Here is a 22,636-nt window from a genome sequence, read left to right on the forward strand (position 1 = left end):
TCATGTTAGTGAATGTATATGCACCCAATAAGGGAGATGAGTCTTTTTTTAGGAAAATCACTAATCAAATACTGGATATATTTAAAGGAACATTAATATTAGGTGGAGACTTTAATCTCCCTTTAGAGCCTATGTTGGATTGTTCTAAAGCTAAAAGCAATATTTCCAAACACATAATTAAAGCAGTGAAAAATAACCTCTTTACCATGACATTAATAGACGTCTGGAAGTCTTTATACCCTTCTACAAAAGACATCACTTTTTACTCATCACCCCAACAATCTTTTTCTCACATTAATTCTTTTCTGGTAGACCAAAACAGTTACATCTTAGTTCAAGATTCCAAAATCCAGAATATCACATGGTCTGACCATGCAATGATATCTATGCATCTGAAATGGCCAGATATACCAATAATACCTTACCAATGGCGATTGGATGATAGCCTTTTAAACGACTTACAAATTAGACAGAATATCTGTAACGGATTGGAGACATACTTTACTATTAACCTTTGTGAAGATACCTCACCTAGCATATGGTGGGAAGACCATAAACAGGTAATACCTGGAGACTTTATTAAACCTAAAGCAATAATTAATAAAAGAGTGAGAGAACAAAACGCAGGTCTTATGAAATTTCTGCAAAAAGCAGAAAATGCCCATAAAAGATCCTTATAATAAAAAAAAAATGTTTCCCTTAGAGAGGCTAGAGAAAATCTTAACATCTTCTTGAATAAACGTGCCCAACGTAGAGCATTGCTCCTAAAAAAGGTGTTTAACGGTGCTAATAAAACAGGTAGATTATTGCATCCTGCAATAAAAAATTTCACTCATCCGATGCAGAGAGAGCCACTCTGTGGCCCTCTCTGCACCGGACATCGAAGGCCAAAATCGTTGGTGGGTGGGAGACTATGTGGGAGGTGGGTGGGCGGCCATCGATGGGTTACTGCTGCAAGAGTGGGCGTGGTCGCCAGGGTGCGCACAGATGCGCGCGCGTGCATGGGGAGGGAGCGGGCGGGAACCACTACACTACAGAACATTTTTATATTAATAAATGGGAGAAAGGGGGGAGGGAATGGGTTAATAAAATGTCTAAGGGATCTGGGAGGGAGTGGGGGTTGGTCTTTTGGGAGGGAAGCTACACTACAGAATTTTTTTTAAAAAAAAATTAAAAAATCTATTTTTGTGTTCAACTGGGTACTGGCAGACAGCTGCCAGTACCCAAGATGGCTCCCAATAAAGTAGAGAGGGAGGGATAGAGAGATGTTTGGGGGGGATCAGGGAGGTTGGGGGCTAAGGGGGGATCCTACACAGCAGCATATGTAAATATGCTTTAAAAAAAAAAGAAGATACCTTTTATTTTAGTACTGGCAGACTTTCTGCCAGTACTTAAGATGGCGGGGACAATTGTGGGGTGGGGGAAGAGAGCTGTTTGGGAGGGATCAGGGGGGTGTGATGTGTCAGGTGGGAGGCTGATCTCTACACTAAAGCTAAAATTAACCCTGCAAGCTCCCTACAAGCTACCTAATTAACCACTGCACTGCTGGGCATAATACACGTGTGATCCGCAGCGGCATTTAGTGGCCTTCTAATTACCAAAAAGCAATGCTAAAGCCATATATGTCTGCTATTTCTGAAGAAAGGGGATCCCAGAGAAGCATTTACAACCATTTGTGCTATAATTGCACAAGCTGTTTGTAAATAATTTCAGTGAGAAACCTAAAGTTTGTGAAAAAGTGAACAATTTTTTTTATTTGATCGCATTTGGTGGTGAAATGATTGCATGAAATATACGAAAATGGGCCTAGATGAATACTTTGGGATGTCTTCTAAAAAACATAATTTATGCTTACCTGATAAATTTATTTCTCTTGTAGTGTATTCAGTCCACGGGTCATCCATTACTTATGGGATACCAATACCAAAGCTAAAGTACACGGATGATGGGAGGGACTAGGCAGGAACTTTAAACGGAGGGAAACACTGCCTGTAGAACCTTTCTCCCAAAAACAGCCTCCGAAGAAGCAAAAGTGTCAAATTTGTAAAATTTTGAAAAGGTATGAAGCGAAGACCAAGTCGCAGCCTTGCAAATCTGTTCAACAGAGGCCTCATTCTTAAAGGCCCAGGTGGAAGCCACAGCTCTAGTGGAATGAGCTGTAATTCTTTCAGGGGGCTGCTGTCCAGCAGTCTCATAGGCTAAACGTATTATGCTACGAAGCCAAAAGGAGAGAGAGGTAGCCGAAGCTTTTTGACCTCTCCTCTGCCCAGAGTAAACGACAAATAGGGAAGAAGTTTGACGAAAATCTTTAGTTGCTTGTAAAAAGAACTTCAGGGCACGGACTACGTCCAGATTATGCAAAAGTCTTTCCTTCTTTGAAGAAGGGTTAGGACATAATGATGGAACAACAATCTCTTGATTGATGTTCCTGTTAGAAACTACCTTAGGTAAGAACCCAGGTTTAGTACGCAGAACTACCTTGTCTGAATGGAAAATCAGATAAGGAGAATCACAATGTAAGGCAGATAACTCAGAGACTCTTCGAGCCGAGGAAATAGCCATCAAAAACAGAACTTTCCAAGATAACAGCTTAATATCAATGGAATGAAGGGGTTCAAACGGAACACCTTGAAGAACTTTAAGAACTAAGTTTAAGCTCCACGGCGGAGCAACAGTCTTAAACACAGGCTTAATCCTAGCCAAAGCCTGACAAAAAGCCTGAACGTCTGGAACCTCTGCCAGACATTTGTGTAAAAGAATAGACAGAGCAGAAATCTGTCCCTTTAACGAACTAGCGGATAAGACCTTTTCTAAACCCTCTTGTAGAAAAGACAATATCCTAGGAATCCTAACCTTACTCCATGAGTAACTCTTGGATTCACACCAATACAAGTATTTACGCCATATCTTATGGTAAATTTTTCTGGCAACAGGTTTCCGAGCTTGTATTAAGGTATCAATAACCGACTCCGAGAAGCCACGCTTTGATAGAATCAAGCGTTCAATCTCCATGCAGTCAGTCTCAGAGAAATTAGATTTGGATGGTTGAAAGGACCCTGAATTAGAAGGTCCTGCCTCAGAGGCAGAGACCATGGTGGACAGGACGACATGTCCACTAGGTCTGCATACCAGGTCCTGCGTGGCCACGCAGGCGCTATCAGAATCACCGATGCTTTCTCCTGTTTGATCTTGGCAATCAGTCGAGGAAGCAGCGGAAATGGTGGAAACACATAAGCCATGTTGAAAACCCAAGGGGCTGCTAGAGCATCTATCAGCGCCGCTCCTGGGTCCCTGGACCTGGATCCGTAACAAGGAAGCTTGGCGTTCTGGCGAGACGCCATGAGATCCAGTTCCGGTTTGCCCCAACGACGAATCAGTTGGGCGAAGACCTCCGGATGAAGTTCCCACTCCCCAGGATGAAAAGTCTGGCGACTTAGAAAGTCCGCCTCCCAGTTCTCCACGCCTGGGATGTAGATCGCTGACAGGTGGCAAGAGTGAGACTCTGCCCAGCGAATTATCTTTGAGACTTCTAACATCGCTAGGGAACTCCTGGTTCCCCCTTGATGGTTGATGTAAGCCACAGTCGTGATGTTGTCCGACTGAAATCTGATGAACCTCAGTGTTGCTAACTGAGGCCAAGCTAGAAGAGCATTGTATATTGCTCTTAATTCCAGAATATTTATTTGGAGGAGTTTTTCCTCCTGAGTCCACAATCCCTGAGCCTTCAGGGAGTTCCAGACTGCGCCCCAACCTAGCAGGCTGGCATCTGTTGTTACAATCGTCCAATCTGGCCTGCGAAAGGTCATCCCTTAGGACAGATGGACCCGAGAAAGCCACCAGAGAAGAGAATCTCTGGTCTCTTGATCCAGATTTAGTAGAGGGGACAAATTTGAGTAATCCCCATTCCACTGACTTAGCATGCATAATTGCAGCGGTCTGAGATGCAGGCGCGCAAATGGCACTATATCCATTGCCACTACCATTAAGCCGATTACTTCCATGCACTGAGCTACTGACGGGCGTGGAATGGAATGAAGGACACGGCAAGCATTTAGAAGTTTTAATAACCTGGACTCCGTCAGGTAAATTCTCATCTCTACAGAATCTATAAGAGTCCCTAGGAAGGGAACCCTTGTGAGTGGTAATACAGAACTCTTTTCCACGTTCACCTTCCACCCATGCGACCTCAGAAATGCCAGAACTATCTCTGTATGAGACTTGGCAATTTGAAAACTTGACGCTTGTATCAGAATGTCGTCTAGGTACGGAGCCACCGCTATGCCTCGCGGTCTTAGCACCGCCAGAAGTGAGCCCAGAACCTTTGTAAAAATTCTCGGGGCCGTAGCTAACCCGAAGGGAAGAGCTACAAATTGGTAATGCCTGTCTAGAAAGGCAAATCTTAGGTACCGATAATGATCTTTGTGAATCGGTATGTGAAGGTAGGCATCCTTTAAGTCCACTGTGGTCATATACTGACCCTCTTGGATCATGGGTAGGATGGTTCGAATAGTTTCCATTTTGAATGATGGAACTCTTAGGAATTTGTTTAAGATCTTTAGGTCCAAGATTGGTCTGAAGGTTCCCTCTTTCTTGGGAACCACAAACAGATTTGAGTAAAATCCTTGCCCTTGTTCCGTCCGCGGATCTGGGTGGATCACCCCCATTAGTAAGAGGTCTTTCTTGTACACAGCGTAGAAACGCATCTTTCTTTATTTGGTTTGCTGATAACCTTGAAAGATGAAATCTCCCTTGTGGAGGAGAAGCTTTGAAGTCCAGAAGATATCCCTGGGATATGATCTCCAACGCCCAGGGATCCTGGACATCTCTTGCCCAAGCCTGGGCGAAGAGAGAAAGTCTGCCCCCCACTAGATCCGTTTCCGTATAGGGGGCCCTCTCTTCATGCTGTCTTAGGGGCAGAAGTAGGTTTTCTGGCCTGCTTGCCCTTGTTCCAGGACTGGTTAGGTTTCCAGCCCTGTCTGTAACGAGCAACAGTTCCTTCCTGTTTTGGAGCGGAGGAAGTTGATGCTGCTCCTGCCTTGAAGTTACGAAAGGCACGAAAATTAGACTGTTTGGCCTTTGATTTGGCCCTGTCCTGAGGAAGAGTATGACCCTTACCTCCAGTAATGTCAGCAATAATTTCTTTCAAGCCGGGCCAGAATAAGGTCTGCTCTTTGAAAGGAATATTAAGCAATTTAGATTTAGAAGTCACGTCAGCTGACCAGGATTTAAGCCATAGCGCTCTGCGCGCCTGGATGGCGAATCCGGAGTTCTTAGCCGTTAGTTTGGTTAAATGTACGACGGCATCGGAAACAAATGCGTTAGCTAGCTTAAGTGCTTTAAGCTTGTCCATAATCTCATCCAATGGAGCTGTGCGAATGGCCTCTTCCAGAGACTCAAACCAGAATGCCGCAGCAGCAGTGACAGGCGCAATGCATGCAAGGGGCTGTAAGATAAAACCTTGTTGAACAAACATTTTCTTAAGGTAACCTAATTTTTTATCCATTGGATCCGAAAAAAGCACAACTATCCTCCACCGGGATAGTGGTACGCTTAGCTAAAGTAGAAACTGCTCCCTCCACCTTAGGGACCGTCTGCCATAAGTCTCGTGTGGTGGCGTCTATTGGAAACATTTTCCTAAATATAGGAGGAGGGGAAAAGGGCACACCGGGTCTATCCTACTCCTTGCTAATAATCTCTGTAAGCCTTTTAGGTATAGGAAAAACGTCAGTACACACCGGCACCGCATAGTATCTATCCAGCCTACATAATTTCTCTGGAATTGCAACCGTATTACAATCATTCAGAGCCGCTAATACCTCCCCTAGCAATACACGGAGGTTCTCAAGCTTAAATTTAAAATTAGAAATCTCTGAATCCAGTCTCCCTGGATCAGAACCGTCACCCACAGAATGAAGCTCTCCGTCTTCATGTTCTGCAAATTGTGACGCAGTATCGGACATGGCTCTCACATTATCAGCGCGCTCTGTTCTTAACCCAGAGCTATCGCGCTTGCCTCTTAGTTCTGGCAATTTAGATAAAACTTCTGTCATAACAGTAGCCATGTCTTGCAAAGTGATTTGTAAGGGCCTCTCTGATGTACTTGGCGCCACAATATCACGCACCTCCTGAGCGGGAGGCGAAGGTACTGACACTTGAGGAGAGTTAGTCGGCATAACTTCCCCCTCGTTGTCTGGTGATAATTTCTTTACAGATAAAGACTGACTTTTATTTAAAGTGACATCAATACAGTTAGTACACATATTTCTATGGGGCTCCACATTGGCCTTCAAACATAGTGAACAAACAGATTCATCTGTGTCAGACATGTTTAAACAGACTAGCAATGAGACTAGCAATCTTGGAAAATACTTTCAAATAAATTTACAAGCAATATAAGAAACGCTACTGCGCCTTTAAATGGCACAAAAAAACTGTCACAGTTGAAATAACAATGAACCAAATCAGTTATAGCAACCAAATTTTCACAGTAAATGTATTAGGTTAGCAAAGGATTGCACCCACCAGCAAATGGATGATTAACCCTTTAATACCCAAAACGGATAATCAATTTAACAATTAACGTTTTTATCACAGTCAAACACACTGTCACAGGTCTGCTGTGACTGATTACCTCCCTCAAAATGAATTTTGAAGACCCCTGAGTTCTCTAGAGACGTCCAGGATCATGGAGGAAGAAGCAGGAAGACTGTGACTGAATTTTTACTGCGCAAAAAAGCGCTAAAATAGGCCCCTCCCACTCATATTACAACAGTGGGAGACCTCAGTTAACTGTTTCTATGCAGAAATACACGTTAGCCATGCGGAAAAACATAATTTATGCTTACCTGATAAATTCCTTTCTTCTGTTGTGTGATCAGTCCACGGGTCATCATTACTTCTGGGATATAACTCCTCCCCAACAGGAAATGCAAGAGGATTCACCCAGCAGAGCTGCATATAGCTCCTCCCCTCTACGTCACTCCCAGTCATTCGACCAAGAATCAACGAGAAAGGAGAAACCAAGGGTGAAGTGGTGACTGGAGTATAATTTAAAAAATATTTACCTGCCTTAAAAACAGGGCGGGCCGTGGACTGATCACACAACAGAAGAAAGGAATTTATCAGGTAAGCATAAATTATGTTTTCTTCTGTTATGTGTGATCAGTCCACGGGTCATCATTACTTCTGGGATACCAATACCAAAGCAAAAGTACACGGATGACGGGAGGGATAGGCAGGCTCATTATACAGAAGGAACCACTGCCTGAAGAACCTTTCTCCCAAAAATAGCCTCCGAAGAAGCAAAAGTGTCAAATTTGTAAAATTTGGAAAAAGTATGAAGCGAAGACCAAGTTGCAGCCTTGCAAATCTGTTCAACAGAGGCCTCATTCTTAAAGGCCCAAGTGGAAGCCACAGCTCTAGTAGAATGAGCTGTAATTCTTTCAGGAGGCTGCTGTCCAGCAGTCTCATAGGCTAAACGAATTATGCTACGAAGCCAGAAGGAGAGAGAGGTAGCCGAAGCCTTATGACCTCTCCTCTGACCAGAGTACACGACAAACAGGGAAGACATTTGTCGAAAATCCTTAGTTGCCTGCAAGTAGAACTTGAGGGCACGAACTACATCCAGATTGTGTAGAAGACGTTCCTTCTTTGAAGAAGGATTCGGGCACAGGGAAGGAACCACGATCTCTTGATGATGTTCCTGTTAGTGACTACCTTAGGTAAGAACCCAGGTTTAGTACGCAGAACTACCTTATCTGAATGAAAAATCAAATAAGGAGAATCACAATGTAAAGCTGATAACTCAGAGACTCTCCGAGCCGAAGAAATAGCCATTAAAAATAACACTTTCCAAGATAACAACTTTATATCAATGGAATGAAGGGGTTCAAACGGAACTCCTTGTAGAACGTTAAGAACAAGGTTTAAACTCCATGGCGGAGCAACAGTTTTAAACACAGGCTTGATTCTAGCTAAAGCCTGACAAAAAGCCTGGACGTCTGGATTTTCTGACAGACGCCTGTGCAACAAGATGGACAGAGCTGAGATCTGTCCCTTTAATGAACTAGCCGATAAACCCTTTTCTAAACCTTCTTGTAGAAAGGACAATATCCTAGGAATCCTAACCTTACTCCAGGAGTAACCTTTGGATTCGCACCAGTATAGGTATTTACGCCATATCTTATGGTAAATCCTTCTGGTAACAGGCTTCCTAGCCTGTATCAGGGTATCAATAACCGACTCAGAAAAACCACGTTTTGATAAAATCAAGCGTTCAATTTCCAAGCAGTCAGCTTCAGAGAAGTTAGATTTTGATGTTTGAATGTACCCTGTATCAGAAGGTCCTGTCTTAGAGGTAGAGACCAAGGCGGACAGGATGACATGTCCACTAGATCTGCATACCAAGTCCTGCGTGGCCATGCAGGCGCTATTAGAATCACTGATGCTCTCTCCTGTTTGATTTTGGCAATCAATCGAGGAAGCAGCGGGAAGGGTGGAAACACATAAGCCATCCCGAAGTTCCAAGGTGCTGTCAAAGTATCTATCAGAACCGCTCCCGGGTCCCTGGATCTGGACCCGTAGCGAGGAAGTTTGGCGTTCTGGCGAGACGCCATGAGATCTATCTCTGGTTTGCCCCAACGTCGAAGTATTTGGGCAAAGACCTCCGGATGAAGTTCCCACTCCCCCGGATGAAAAGTCTGGCGACTCAAGAAATCCGCCTCCCAGTTCTCCACTCCCGGGATGTGGATTGCTGACAGGTGGCAAGAGTGAGACTCTGCCCAGCGAATTATCTTTGATACTTCCATCATTGCTAGGGAGCTTCTTGTCCCTCCTTGATGGTTGATGTAAGCTACAGTCGTGATGTTGTCCGACTGGAACCTGATGAACCCCCGAGTTTTTAACTGGGGCCAAGCCAGAAGGGCATTGAGAACTGCTCTCAATTCCAGAATGTTTATTGGTAGGAGACTTTCCTCCTGATTCCATTGTCCCTGAGCCTTCAGAGAATTCCAGACAGCGCCCCAACCTAGTAGGCTGGCGTCTGATGTTACAATTGTCCAGTCCGGCCTGCTGAATGGCATCCCCCTGGACAGATGTGGCCGAGAAAGCCACCATAGAAGAGAGTTTCTGGTCTCTTGATCCAGATTCAGAGTAGGGGACAAGTCTGAGTAATCCCCATTCCACTGACTCAGCATGCACAATTGCAGCGGTCTGAGATGTAGACGTGCAAAGGGTACTATGTCCATTGCTGCTACCATTAAGCCGATCACCTCCATGCATTGAGCTACTGACGGGAGTTGAATGGAATGAAGGACACGGCATGCATTTAGAAGCTTTGTTAATCTGTCTTCTGTCAGATAAATTTTCATTTCTACAGAATCTATAAGAGTCCCCAAGAATGGAACTCTTGTGAGAGGAAAGAGAGAACTCTTCTTTTCGTTCACTTTCCATCCATGCGACCTTAGAAATGCCAGAACTAACTCTGTATGAGACTTGGCAGTTTGAAAGCTTGAAGCTTGTATCAGAATGTCGTCTAGGTACGGAGCTACCGAAATTCCTCGCGGTCTTAGTACCGCCAGAAGGGCACCCAGAACCTTTGTGAAGATTCTTGGAGCCGTAGCCAATCCGAATGGAAGAGCTACAAACTGGTAATGCCTGTCTAAGAAGGCAAACCTTAGATACCGGTAATGATCTTTGTGAATCGGTATGTGAAGGTAAGCATCCTTTAAATCCACTGTGGTCATGTACTGACCCTTTTGGATCATGGGTAAGATTGTCCGAATAGTTTCCATTTTGAACGATGGAACTCTTAGGAATTTGTTTAGGATCTTTAAATCCAAGATTGGCCTGAAAGTTCCCTCTTTTTTGGGAACCACAAACAGGTTTGAGTAAAACCCTTGTCCCTGTTCCGACCGCGGAACCGGATGGATCACTCCCATTAATAACAGATCTTGTACACAGCGTAGAAACGCTTCTTTCTTTATCTGGTTTGTTGACAACCTTGACAGATGAAATCTCCCTCTTGGGGGAGAGAATTTGAAGTCTAGAAGGTATCCCTGAGATATGATCTCTAGCGCCCAGGGATCCTGAACATCTCTTGCCCAAGCCTGGGCGAAGAGAGAGAGTCTGCCCCCCACTAGATCCGGTCCCGGATCGGGGGCCCTCGATTCATGCTGTCTTAGGGGCAGCAGCAGGTTTCCTGGCCTGCTTGCCCTTGTTCCAGGACTGGTTAGGTTTCCAGCCTTGTCTGTAACGAGCAACGGCTCCTTCCTGTTTTGGTGCAGTGGAAGTTGGTGCTGCTCCTGCTTTGAAATTCCGAAAGGGACGAAAATTAGACTGTCTAGCCTTAGCTTTGGCTTTGTCTTGAGGCAGGGCGTGGCCCTTACCTCCTGTAATGTCAGCGATAATTTCTTTCAAACCGGGCCCAAATAAAGTTTGCCCTTTGAAAGGTATATTAAGTAATTTGGACTTAGAAGTTACATCAGCTGACCAGGATTTTAGCCACAGCGCCCTACGTGCCTGAATGGCGAATCCTGAGTTCTTAGCCGTAAGTTTGGTTAAATGTACTACGGCCTCCGAAATGAATGAATTAGCTAGTTTAAGGACTCTAAGCCTGTCCGTAATGTCGTCCAGCGTAGCTGAACTAAGGTTCTCTTCCAGAGACTCCATCCAAAATGCTGCCGCAGCCGTAATCGGCGCGATGCATGCAAGGGGTTGCAATATAAAACCTTGTTGAACAAACGTTTTCTTAAGGTAACCCTCTAATTTTTTATCCATTGGATCTGAAAAAGCACAGCTATCCTCCACCGGGATAGTGGTACGCTTAGCTAAAGTAGAAACTGCTCCCTCCACCTTAGGGACCGTTTGCCATAAGTCCCGTGTGGTGGCGTCTATTGGAAACATTTTTCTAAATATTGGAGGGGGTGAGAACGGCACACCGGGTCTATCCCACTCCTTAGTAACAATTTCAGTTAGTCTCTTAGGTATAGGAAAAACGTCAGTACTCGCCGGTACCGCAAAGTATTTATCCAACCTACACAATTTCTCTGGTATTGCAACAGTGTTACAATCATTAAGAGCCGCTAAAACCTCCCCTAGTAATACACGGAGGTTCTCTAATTTAAATTTAAAATTTGAAATATCTGAATCCAATCTGTTTGGATCAGAACCGTCACCCACAGAATGAAGCTCTCCGTCCTCATGCTCTGCAAGCTGTGACGCAGTATCAGACATGGCTCTAGTATTATCAGCGCACTCTGTTCTCACTCCAGAGTGATCACGCTTGCCCCTTAGTTCTGGTAATTTAGCCAAAACTTCAGTCATAACAGTAGCCATATCTTGTAATGTTATCTGTAATGGCCGCCCAGATGTACTAGGCGTCACAATATCACGTACCTCCCGGGCGGGAGATGCAGGTACTGGCACGTGAGGCGAGTTAGTCGGCATAACTCTCCCCTCGCTGTTAGGTGAAATTTGTTCAATTTGTACAGATTGGCTTTTATTTAAAGTAGCATCAATACAGTTAGTACATAAATTTCTATTGGGCTCCACCTTGGCATTGGAACAAATGACACAGGTATCTTCCTCTGAATCAGACATGTTTAACACACTAGCAAATAAACTTGCAACTTGGTTACAATCTTATTTAATAAAAACGTACTGTGCCTCAAAGAAGCACTAAACGATTAAATGACAGTTGAAATAATGAACTGAAAAACTGTTATAGCATCAATCCTTGAAAACAACACAACTTTTAGCAAAGGTTTGTTCCCATTAGTAAAGTAACAATAATTAAATTGAAACGTAAAAATAAGAAAGCAACGTTTTTAATCACAATCAATATATAAGTCTCACAGCTCTGCTGAGAGAATCTACCTCCCTTCAAAGAAGTTTGAGGACCCCTGAGTTCTGTTAGAGATGAACCGGATCATGCAGGAAATACAAGAGTAACTGACTGGAAATTTTTGATGCGTAGCAAAGAGCGCCAAAAACGGCCCCTCCCCCTCACACACAGCAGTGAGAGAGAAACGAAACTGTCACAATTAAAACAAGCAACTGCCAAGTGGAAAAATAATGCCCAAACATTTATTCACTCAGTACCTCAGAAAATGCAAACGATTCTACATTCCAGCAAAAACGTTTAACATAATAAATACCTATTAAAAGGTTTAATGTACTTTTTACAGAGTAATTCCAGTGAAGTACCATCCCCAGAATACTGAAGTGTAGAGTATACATACATGTCATTATAACGGTATGGCAGGATTTTCTCATCAATTCCATTCAGAAAATAAAAACTGCTACATACCTCAATGCAGATTCATCTGCCCGCTGTCCCCTGATCTGAAGCTTTTACCTCCCTCAGATGGCCGAGAAACAGCAATATGATCTTAACTACTCCGGTTAAAATCATAGTAAAAAAACTCTGGTAGATTCTTCTTCAAACTCTGCCAGAGAGGCAATAACACGCTCCGGTGCTATTGTAAAATAACAAACTTTTGATTGAAGTTATAAAAACTAAGTATAATCACCATAGTCCTCTCACACATCCTATCTAGTCGTTGGGTGCAAGAGAATGACTGGGAGTGACGTAGAGGGGAGGAGCTATATGCAGCTCTGCTGGGTGAATCCTCTTGCATTTCCTGTTGGGGAGGAGTTATATCCCAGAAGTAATGATGACCCGTGGACTGATCACACATAACAGAAGAAAAATCATGCCCCAATAACTTTTATCACCAAAGTACCTCACAAAAACGATTAACATGCCAGTAAACGTTTTAACATCCATTTTAAAGGTTATGTAGTGTTATTAATAAGCCTGCTACCAGTCGCTTCTACTGCAGTTAAGGCTCATACATTACTTCAGTATTAACAGCATTTTCTTAGTTAAATTCTATTCCTTAGAAAATTACTTTACTGCACATACATTCATCAGCCTGATACCAGTCGCTACTACTGCATTTAAGGCTGTACTTACATTACATCGGTATCAGCAGTATTTTCCAAGTCAATTCCATTCCTTAGAAAAATATTTTACTGCACATACCTCGTTTGCAGGGGACCCCGCATGCTATTCCCTTTTCTGAAGTTACCCCACTCCTCAGAATGTGCGAGAACAGCCAGTGGATCTTAGTTACTTCTGCTAAGATCATAGAAAACGCAGGCAGATTCTTCTTCTAAATACTGCCTGAGAGAAAAACAGCACACACCGGTGCCATTTTAAAATAACAAACTTTTGATTGAAGAAATAATTAAGTGTAAAAAACTCCACACTCCTCTCACGACCTCCATCTGTTGAGGGTTGCAAGAGAATGACTGGATATGACATGTGAGGGGAGGAGCTATATAGCAGCTCTGCTTGGGTGATCCTCTTGCAACTTCCTGTTGGGAAGGGAATATACCCCCATAAGTAATGGATGACCCGTGGACTGAATACACTTAACAAGAGAAATATATATATATATATATATATATATATATATATACATACATGTCAAGGGATATTCAGGGATTCCTGAAAGATATCAGTGTCCCAATGTAACTAGCGCTAATTTTGAAAAAAAAAAGTGGTTTGGAAATAGCAAAGTGCTACTTGTATTTATTGCCCTATAACTTGCAAAAAAAGCGAAGAACATGTTAACATTGGGTATTTCTAAATTAAGAACAAAATATAGAAACTATCTAGCATGGGTGTTTTTTGGTGGTTGTAAATGTGTAACAGATTTTGGGGGTCAAAGTTAGAAAAAGTGTTTTTTTTCCATTTTTCCTCATATTTTATCATTTTTTTATTGTAAATTATAAGATATTATGAAAATAATGGTATCTTTAGAAAGTCCATTTGAAGGCAAGAAAAATGATATATAATATGTGTGGGTACAGTAAATGAGCAAGAGGAAAATTACAGCTAAACAATAACACCGCAAAAATGTAAAAACAGCTTTGGTCCCAAACGGACAGAAAATGGAAAAGTGCTGTGGCCATTAAGGGGTTAAAAAAAAGAGAACATTACAAATATATATTTAAAAATGAATAGATAATCAAGGTAACCACATAGTAGGGAGCCAAAATATTACTAATGAATTCAAGAAATATTACCAACAATTATATAATCTTAATTTACAAGATAATTTACAGATACATTTAAAAGAAAAAAAATACATATATTATGGACACTGCTGTTCCCACACCCTACAAGAGATCACACGGATTATCAAAAATCTATTTCCAGGCAAAATCCCAGGCCCAGATGGATTCAGTTCAATGTATTATAAGACCTATTTATATATTCTAGCTCCCAAACTCCTTACTGTATTTAATGCTCTTAACACAGATTTATCTTTTTTTTTAAATGTTAGAAGCTAGGATAATAGTTTTACCAAAACCAGGTAAAGAGCCTAACAATCCAGCACATTTCAGGCCTATTTCACTCTTAAATAATGATATAAAGATATATGCCAAACTTATCTCTAAAAGAATAAATAAAGTACTACCGGGGATTATTAACAATGATCAGGTAGGATTTGTACCAAATCATGAAGATAACACCATTAAGGTCCTACACATAATAAAATATGCCAAAACATATAAGATCCCCTTAGTGACGCCCTCAATAGATGCCGAGAAGGCAATTGACTGACTTGATTGGTCTTTCTTAAAAAATTCGGTTTTGGAGACAGCATTATTCAGCATATATCTCATCTTTACAAATATCCATCTGCTAGGGTGAAAGTTAAAGGGGTGACTTCAGATGAATTCAACATCTCCAATGGAACGAGGCAGGGTTGCTCTTTGTCCCCATTGCTTTTCGTTCTTTTAAAAGGGACATTCAACACCCGCTAGAACATAATTTCATGTTGTGTAAACTGAATCCAAAATTCGCCTGCACCACATCCCTGTTTTGTTTCTATATATAACGTCCAAGTAATCCTCATTGTTATAGCTTACCGTACCAGCAAAATATGGCTGCCTAACTCCCCCCACCGTTACGTAGGGACCTTCTTTTTGAAAGGATCAGCCAATCATGATCCATTCCTCGGACTGAAAATTAAAGCGTGTTCACGGACCTTAGCGCATGCGTATTAGCACTGATATCTAGGAGTGTGCAATAGAAGACTCCTACAGCTCTTGTAATTGCGATCGCGCTCGGTTTGTAATAAATGCGCATGCGCGATGACGTAGGAAGAGCGTCATCTGAAAATAACATGAACGTGACTGAAGGGGATGTGTGATGGGGAAGAAGCATCAATGGGAGGAGTTAGGTGGCCATATTTTGTTAGTACGGTAAGCTATAACGATGAGGATTACTTGGACGTTATATATAGAAACAAGGCAGGGATGTGGTGCAGGCGGATTTTGGATTCTGTTTACACAACATGAAATTATGTTATAGCGGGTGTTGAATGTCCCTTTAATGGAGATCTTAGCTGGAAGAATACGTTCTTATATTCTTGTTTCCCTATTACTATTCCTTCGATGTTTGGATTAGATTTCATTATACGCGGATGACGTCTTGTTAACACTATAATAATATAGAAAATGTTTTCCAAGAATTTGGGAAATATTCAAATTTCCACATTAATAATAGTAAATCTGAAGCTCTTAGTGTTTCCCTCTCTCTGCAGGAACAGAGGGAGTGTATATTAAATAGCCCATACACTTGGAAGGAAGCCTCTTTAAAATACCTAGGGGTTCATTTATCAGTAGATGATAAACAGCTTAATTCTGAAAACTATTAATTCTTTTATCTGGAACCATGCTAAGCATAGAATCAGGGCATCAATCCTTTATTTCCCCCTAAAAAAAGGAGGTTTAGGAGACCCCAATTTTAAGAATTATTATAAAGCAGTGATACTACACAAAATAATAGACTGGCATATTAATTATAATAATAAAGCATGGGTATCTTTAGAAACCAATTTACTGGATCAGATAGCAATCAACAAACTTATATGGATCCCAGCAGCAGGTAGGCCTTTAAATATGAAAAACATCCCTATGATTTACCATATATTTAAATAGTGGGACCTGATCGTTACTTCGCATTCAAACATATCAACTAGTCCCACTCCATTATTTCCGATTTCGACCAAAGCTGAATTTCAAGGGGTCATATCCCTGGCTGTTATAGCCACCAAAAACAAAGGGATACAATTCCTTTATTTAATTTTATGGATGGCGGTAAGGCTTAAATCTCAACAGGATCTTAAAGACCTCGCAAAGGAGACATTCAAAATGGTTAAAATATTCACAATTTATTTATAAATAAAATATTTTACCAGGAAGGATACATTGAGATTTCTCTCGTTTTCAAGTATGTCCTGGGATCACAAAACTTTGCATTGATACAATAGGGTAAAATAAAATACAAAAACAATAATAATACACAATATATGCAAACATTTAACATAGAGCAGGTACGAAATATTTAATCAACCATGACAGGAGCATTCTGTTTTGAGATATGTATAGAGGGATCTCTTAAAGGATTTTAGGCTTGGGGAAGTTTTTAAAGTGTGCGGGAGGTCATTCCATAATTGTGGCGCTCTGTAGGAAAAGGAGGATCGAGCTGCTTTCTTTTTGTATTGAAGCAAGCTAAATAATGTGCTGTTATTGGATCGGAGGTTATAGGAGGTGGGAATAGCAGGGGAGAGCATTCTGTTCAGGTAGGGTGGGAGCTTCCCAGAAAGGCTCTTAAAGACAAGCCAGGAAAGATGGAGGGTGCGTCTGGAATCCAGCGACAGCCAGTTTAGTTCTTTTAGCATGTCACAATGGTGGGTCCTGTAGTTACATTGTAGCACAAAGCGGCAGAACGAGTTATATAACGTATTTAGTTTATTAAGGTGAGTTTGCGGAGCAGGTGCATATACTATGTCCCCATAATCCAAGATAGGCATCAGCATTTGCTGTACAATCTTTTCCTTTACTGTAGGGCTGAGGCAAGATTTGTTTCTGTACAGGGCACCTAGTTTTGGATAAAGTTTAGAGGCAAGTTTTTTTATGTGGAGTCCAAAAGATAGATTGGGGTCTAACAACATACCTAAGTATTTAAAAGAGTGGACTGCGGTCAGCGTGCAATTGGATTTTGTTTTGATGCGAAGATGGGAATTTTGTAATTTTTGTATTTTCGGTCCTGTTCCAAAGATCATTGTGACCGTTTTGTCAGCGTTTAGGAAGAGTTTGTTTTTCGAGATCCATTTTTCTACCTCTGTGAACTGGTCTTGGAGCACTGCTTCAAGCTGCGGCAGATCAGATTTGTTTGCATAGATTACCGTGTCGTCTGTGTACATGTGTACAGTTGAGGATTTGCAGACATAAGGCAAATCATTCATAAATACTGTGAATAGTAGGGGGCCGAGAATGGAACCTTGGGGAACACCACTAGTGACTGGGAGAGGGAGGGAGTCACTGTTAGAGACAGAGACATATTGTGATTGATCCGATACATATGATTTAAACCAGGTTAACGGGCGATCAGCAATACCAGAGTTTTTTAGATTGAGAAGTAGTATGTCATGGTCCACTGTGTCAAAAGCCTTTGCAAAATCAAGGAAAATAGCTCCAGTTAGGTCTCCTTGAACTTTATAATCCACCATCAGCAAAAGGTAAATTTAATCAGACAATTAACCCCCTTTGAAAAATATGTAATTCAGAAGTCCCTTTTAAAGGCAATATTTCATTCAGTTACAATTTATTAAACACACCAGAAGACCTTAAAAACCACACATAAATGGGAAAATGAGACGGGAGAACATTTACAGGAGTCTCACTAGCTCCACCTACTGTCCAACACAGCAAGTTCATCTGCCTCTTCTAATATTCAAGAGCTAAATTATAAAATCCTCACCAGATGGTATTTTACACCGGCCAGATTACATAGTATGAACCCAGAGGCATCTAATTAATGCTGGAGAAGATGTGACATGATAGGGATTATGAGATATAAATGGTGGGATTGTCCTATCTTTAAATATTTGTGGAGCGTAATCTCAAGTTGTATTCAACAGATCACTGGAAGAAAGGAACCTATTAAGGGTATTGATAAAACCAGGACCAAACTTATAATGCTTGTATTAAATGGTATTAAATCTATCTTTGCCAGAAACTGGAAGAAAACATATGCTCCAGATAAAGAAACAATATTTTCCAGAATATCTGATTTATTAACACTCGAAGAGTATTCTTTTTTAAAATCTAAAAGAGAACAGGTCTTTCAAATAATACGTTTTCATTGGGATGATTTTGTGCACAGTAACCATTAAAATTGAACAAATTGTAAATCTATTAGATCAAAGAGGACAGGGCAGAGGTGTGAGATGGGGGGGGGCACACCCCTTCCCCCTTTTTTTCTCTCCCTTTCTCTTTCTCCCTTTTTCATTATATTTATTTTTATTATTATTTATTATTTTTATTGTTTGTGTATAAAATATACAATCACTTAACTAGAAACACTTTGAGGAAATAACATGATTTTGACTAAAAGGAATAATAATGCCACATTGTAAAAATGCTTACCCATACAAAGAAGATATGATATATAAATATGTAAAATTTTGACTTATTTTGATTTTTTTTTGTAAACAACTTAACTAATTTGTAATAATAAAGACTTTTGAAATAAAAAAAGTAAATAAAAAAAGTTACAGTTGATAAAGTAAAAAGCTTTTCTTTTTTTTTTTAAAAAAAAGGGAAGTCACAAATTCTTATATTATATTTCACTCAAAGTCTAACTTGTATAAAGACAACAATAGAGTCCACATACATAAAAGCTGGATAATAATAGCAACATCTAACTGGATGTTTAAAGGGATACTAAACCCACATTTTTTGTTTTATGATTCGGATAGAACATGCAATTTTAAGTAACTTTCTAATTTACTCCTATTATCAATTTTTCTATGTTCTCTTGGTATCTTTATTATATAGTCGGCCCATTTTAGGTTCAGCACCTGTGTAGCGCTTGCTTATTGGTGGCTAAGTGCAACCACCAATCAGCAAGCACTTCCCAGGGTGCTGAACCAAAAATGGGCTGCCTCCTAAGCTTTCATTCCTGCTTTTCAAATAAAGATGCTAAAAGAACAAAGAAAAACTGATAATAGGAGTAAATTAGAAAGTTACTTAAAATTGCATGTTCTATCAGAATCATAAAAGAAACAATTTGGGTTTAGTATCCCTTTACACGCGTTAAAATAAGGGAATCTTGTTCTCACTCTCCATAATGATGAATAAAGAACAATTCCTTGTTACCTTTTTCTCAAGGTCTGGGGTCTGGAAGGTGAGGAGGAATTTTTTGACATGATCTTTTCGTAACTGATCAATACTCCGAGCATCGATTGCTCTTGCCAGGAACTCATCAACCTCATCTTCGGGATTCAGCGGTTCCTGGGCATTCCTGCTACAAAACAAAACCGTATAGAAGAGATTAACAAGGCAATACTATTGTATCATAGTTTGAAATACAAAGTGCAATACAAAAAAAGGCTGCTTTAGCTTTGTTTTGTAACTCGGAGATCAGCAACACAGCTGATATGTGCATACATACTGTGCACAAACATGCTTGTCAATCAAGCTAAGGCACAAGCCTGTACTTAAATGGACAGTGTACTGTTAAATTGTTTTCCCTTAATGTGTTCTCAATGACTTGTTATACCTGCTGTAGAGTATAATATGTAAGAGAAATTGCTTCTATACATTTATTTTTGTATATTAAATAGTTGGTTTTGTTCTTTGAAACCATAACCCATTAAAATTGGTTGAGCCTGCAGGGAAATCAAATTTCCTTTTTTATCCCTTTCTGTGCACACACGTTACTTTATCTTATCTCTGACTGTATACCAAAGCCCAATACTTAGGCCCTGATATTCAAAGGATTCTCCAGCTTGGAGATAAATTGCAGCTCAGATTTCACAGGGGCTGAACTCACTGAATATTCAAAAGAAAAAGGGTGGAACTCTCCAGTACTGCAAGACCTCTCTCATTTGTATATGTGAAGGAGAGACAAGCCCAGTGCAATATAGCACTGCATGATATGAGAGTTTTGTTACACTTACACATTCTGCTTTTTATTTTATATCATTTTACATTGGGTCCTTTCAGTATTATTGCATTTAAGCTTTCCACGTTCTCATTTATATTTTACATACATTTAGTTCTAGCAATGATTTTACAAATTCTGATTATGTTTTGAAAGTTTCTGTGTTACTTTAACAAATTAGGATCATACTTTGTATATTTCTGTGTAGCTTTTACAAATTACATTGCACCTTGTGTTTGCAAACCAAAACTGACAGTTTCAGAAGGTTGGAGGGGCAGGGCAGTTTCCCGAGCTGAACAGGGGAGTTCCCAGGGTATATCTGAAGCTCTCTCACCAGTCTTGTGAAATTTTGCAGTTTACACAAGCTGTGGTTTCACTGATTTATCTTGCCAGCTGTATGCAGGCAAAGTTTGCTTACAATTCACAATACACTTATTTTAACTAACAGAAAAGTGATATATACTAAAATATAGACAAAATCAAGTTAATTGTAGTGAAAACATTTCAGTTTAATTTGTAATTAATGCAAACCTGAGCCTTTATATCAGCCCCAGGTGTTCTCCAGTTACTTCCCTCTCCTATGTGAAATTTTGTATCCCAGAGAGGTTCATTACTTTCTATGGAAGGCATCTCTCATATTTCTTAGAAAATTTAGTGAGTTCAGCCCCTGTGAAATCAGCACTATATTCGCTCTCCAAACTAGAAAATGTTTGACTATCTGGACCATAGAAAGTAATAAAGCTCTCCGGGAAACTGACAGTTTTTCAGTTTCAATTTAAATAGATGTAATGCAAAGTGCAATGCAATTTGTAAAAGAAACACAAATATACAAAGTGTGAAAATAATTAGCTAAAGTTAAACAGAAACTGTGAAATCATAAACAGAATCCTAAATACACTGCTGTATACAAAATATAATACAAAATAGAAATTGCAAAGTTTAAATTTAATAAAAAGTGTAAAGTGATATAAAATACAAAAGCACAAAGTGTAAATGCAGCAGAATTATCATGTCATGCAATGCTATATTGCACTTGGCTTGTCTCTCCTTCACATACAGAAATGCAGAGAACACCCCTTGAAGAAGTATAGAAAAATCTGCCTTTTTGAAAATTTCACTAGGGATTTCACAGTGATAGAGAATCATTTTAGAATATCTCACCTGAGCGGAAAGGTTTTGAATATCATGCCCTCAGAGAGAATAATTAAAAATTAACATTTTATTACTTATCTCTGCTACCTCCCACTGGGAGTGTAATTTTTTACACTCCCAGTGGGATTGCATCTTTACACAGCTTTTCTATAGCCTTTACTTAAGTATAGCAACTTTCAGTATAAGTAGGGACACCACAGGCTAAATCAGCTATTTCAGATGCCGATATAAAGGTAAATGAGCTATTTGTAAACAATTTCATAAACTCCATCTGGTAAAATTGACCATTAGGGTATACTGTCCCTTTAATAATCAGTACACACTCTCCGATCAGCATCTGTTGTAGCTTTAGAGGTACTGGTCTTAATGGTAAAACAAAGGCTAAAGATGACATTTTTTTAGACACACTTTGGGCGAGATTACAAGTGGCACACTAACTGTTACGGGCGAGCAATATCTGCTTTTTGCACTCGTATTACAAGTCGAAAGAAAATATTGTGTAAAGGGTAGTTCGTTAAAAAAAGTTGCACTAAGCACAACATACATTAAAAATTACAGCTACACTCATATTAACACTATCTGATAAAAATAGTTGCATAAATATTATTATTAAACAGTTATAAGGGGTTAAAAGGTTTATGGTATATGACAAGGTGCAAATAGCTATATTGTATATATGCATTCATATACATGTCCAAATATGTGTAAGTATGCATATTTATGTATATATATATGCATTTATATATTTTACTTTATATTTACTGTACATGTTTAACATTCCAATGTTCTTAACATACAGGAAAATATTTTTATTGTAAATATATATATATATATATATATATATATATATGTGTATATATAGGTATAGATATCTAATTTACATTATCATATATATATAGAAATATATATTTAATACTACAAATTAAAAATAATTCTATGTGGAAAACAGGAATGTAAAATGTGTAATGCACTTCAGGTTTCGCACTTTAGATCTAACGTGGTGTTGGGGTTAGTGCACATGAAGAGTTAGTAATCTTAAAGTGCGTTCTAGAAATATAGAAATATTAAAAAATTATTAAAAATTATTATAGATACTGTAAAAATGTCTAAATAATCCATAGATTATTTTTTTTACAGTATCTATAATAATTTTTAATACTTACTTTTACTTTTAATTACTTAATTACTTTTTTTTTACAGTACCTATAATAATTACTTTTTTTTCAAATATTTCCTATTGTGTGTTTGCCCAACTGACATTTATGTAGAAGCTACAGGAAGAACATCTCTATTTTAAATCTTCCTACATTTTGTTGCCTTTTGAAAAAAATGGTGGAGGCTATTTATTTCATTGCAGGCAAAAATTATGCTTTGTCCCATGCTCCCTAGACAGGTCAAAAAGAAAAATAAGTATCCTAGGTTTTCAGAATTCTGAAAATTCCCTAAACCAGCTAT

At 39.8% G+C, this 22,636-nt stretch overlaps 1 protein-coding gene across 4 annotated transcripts in view; it reads right to left on the bottom strand.

Annotated features, from left to right (window-relative positions):
- ADCY6 (adenylate cyclase 6) overlaps window positions 1-22,636 on the bottom strand; it is a 591,281-nt gene that overhangs the window by 121,562 nt on the left and 447,083 nt on the right. For all 4 annotated transcript variants that reach the window (XM_053708058.1, XM_053708057.1, XM_053708056.1 and 1 more), the window contains exon 12: window positions 19,243-19,390. In XM_053708058.1, coding sequence (XP_053564033.1) covers window positions 19,243-19,390 — 148 coding nt within the window. The remainder of the gene's footprint in view (window positions 1-19,242; window positions 19,391-22,636) is intronic.

The sequence above is a fragment of the Bombina bombina genome, chromosome 3, assembly GCF_027579735.1.
Source record: "Bombina bombina isolate aBomBom1 chromosome 3, aBomBom1.pri, whole genome shotgun sequence".
NCBI classification, from domain to species: Eukaryota; Metazoa; Chordata; class Amphibia; order Anura; family Bombinatoridae; genus Bombina; species Bombina bombina.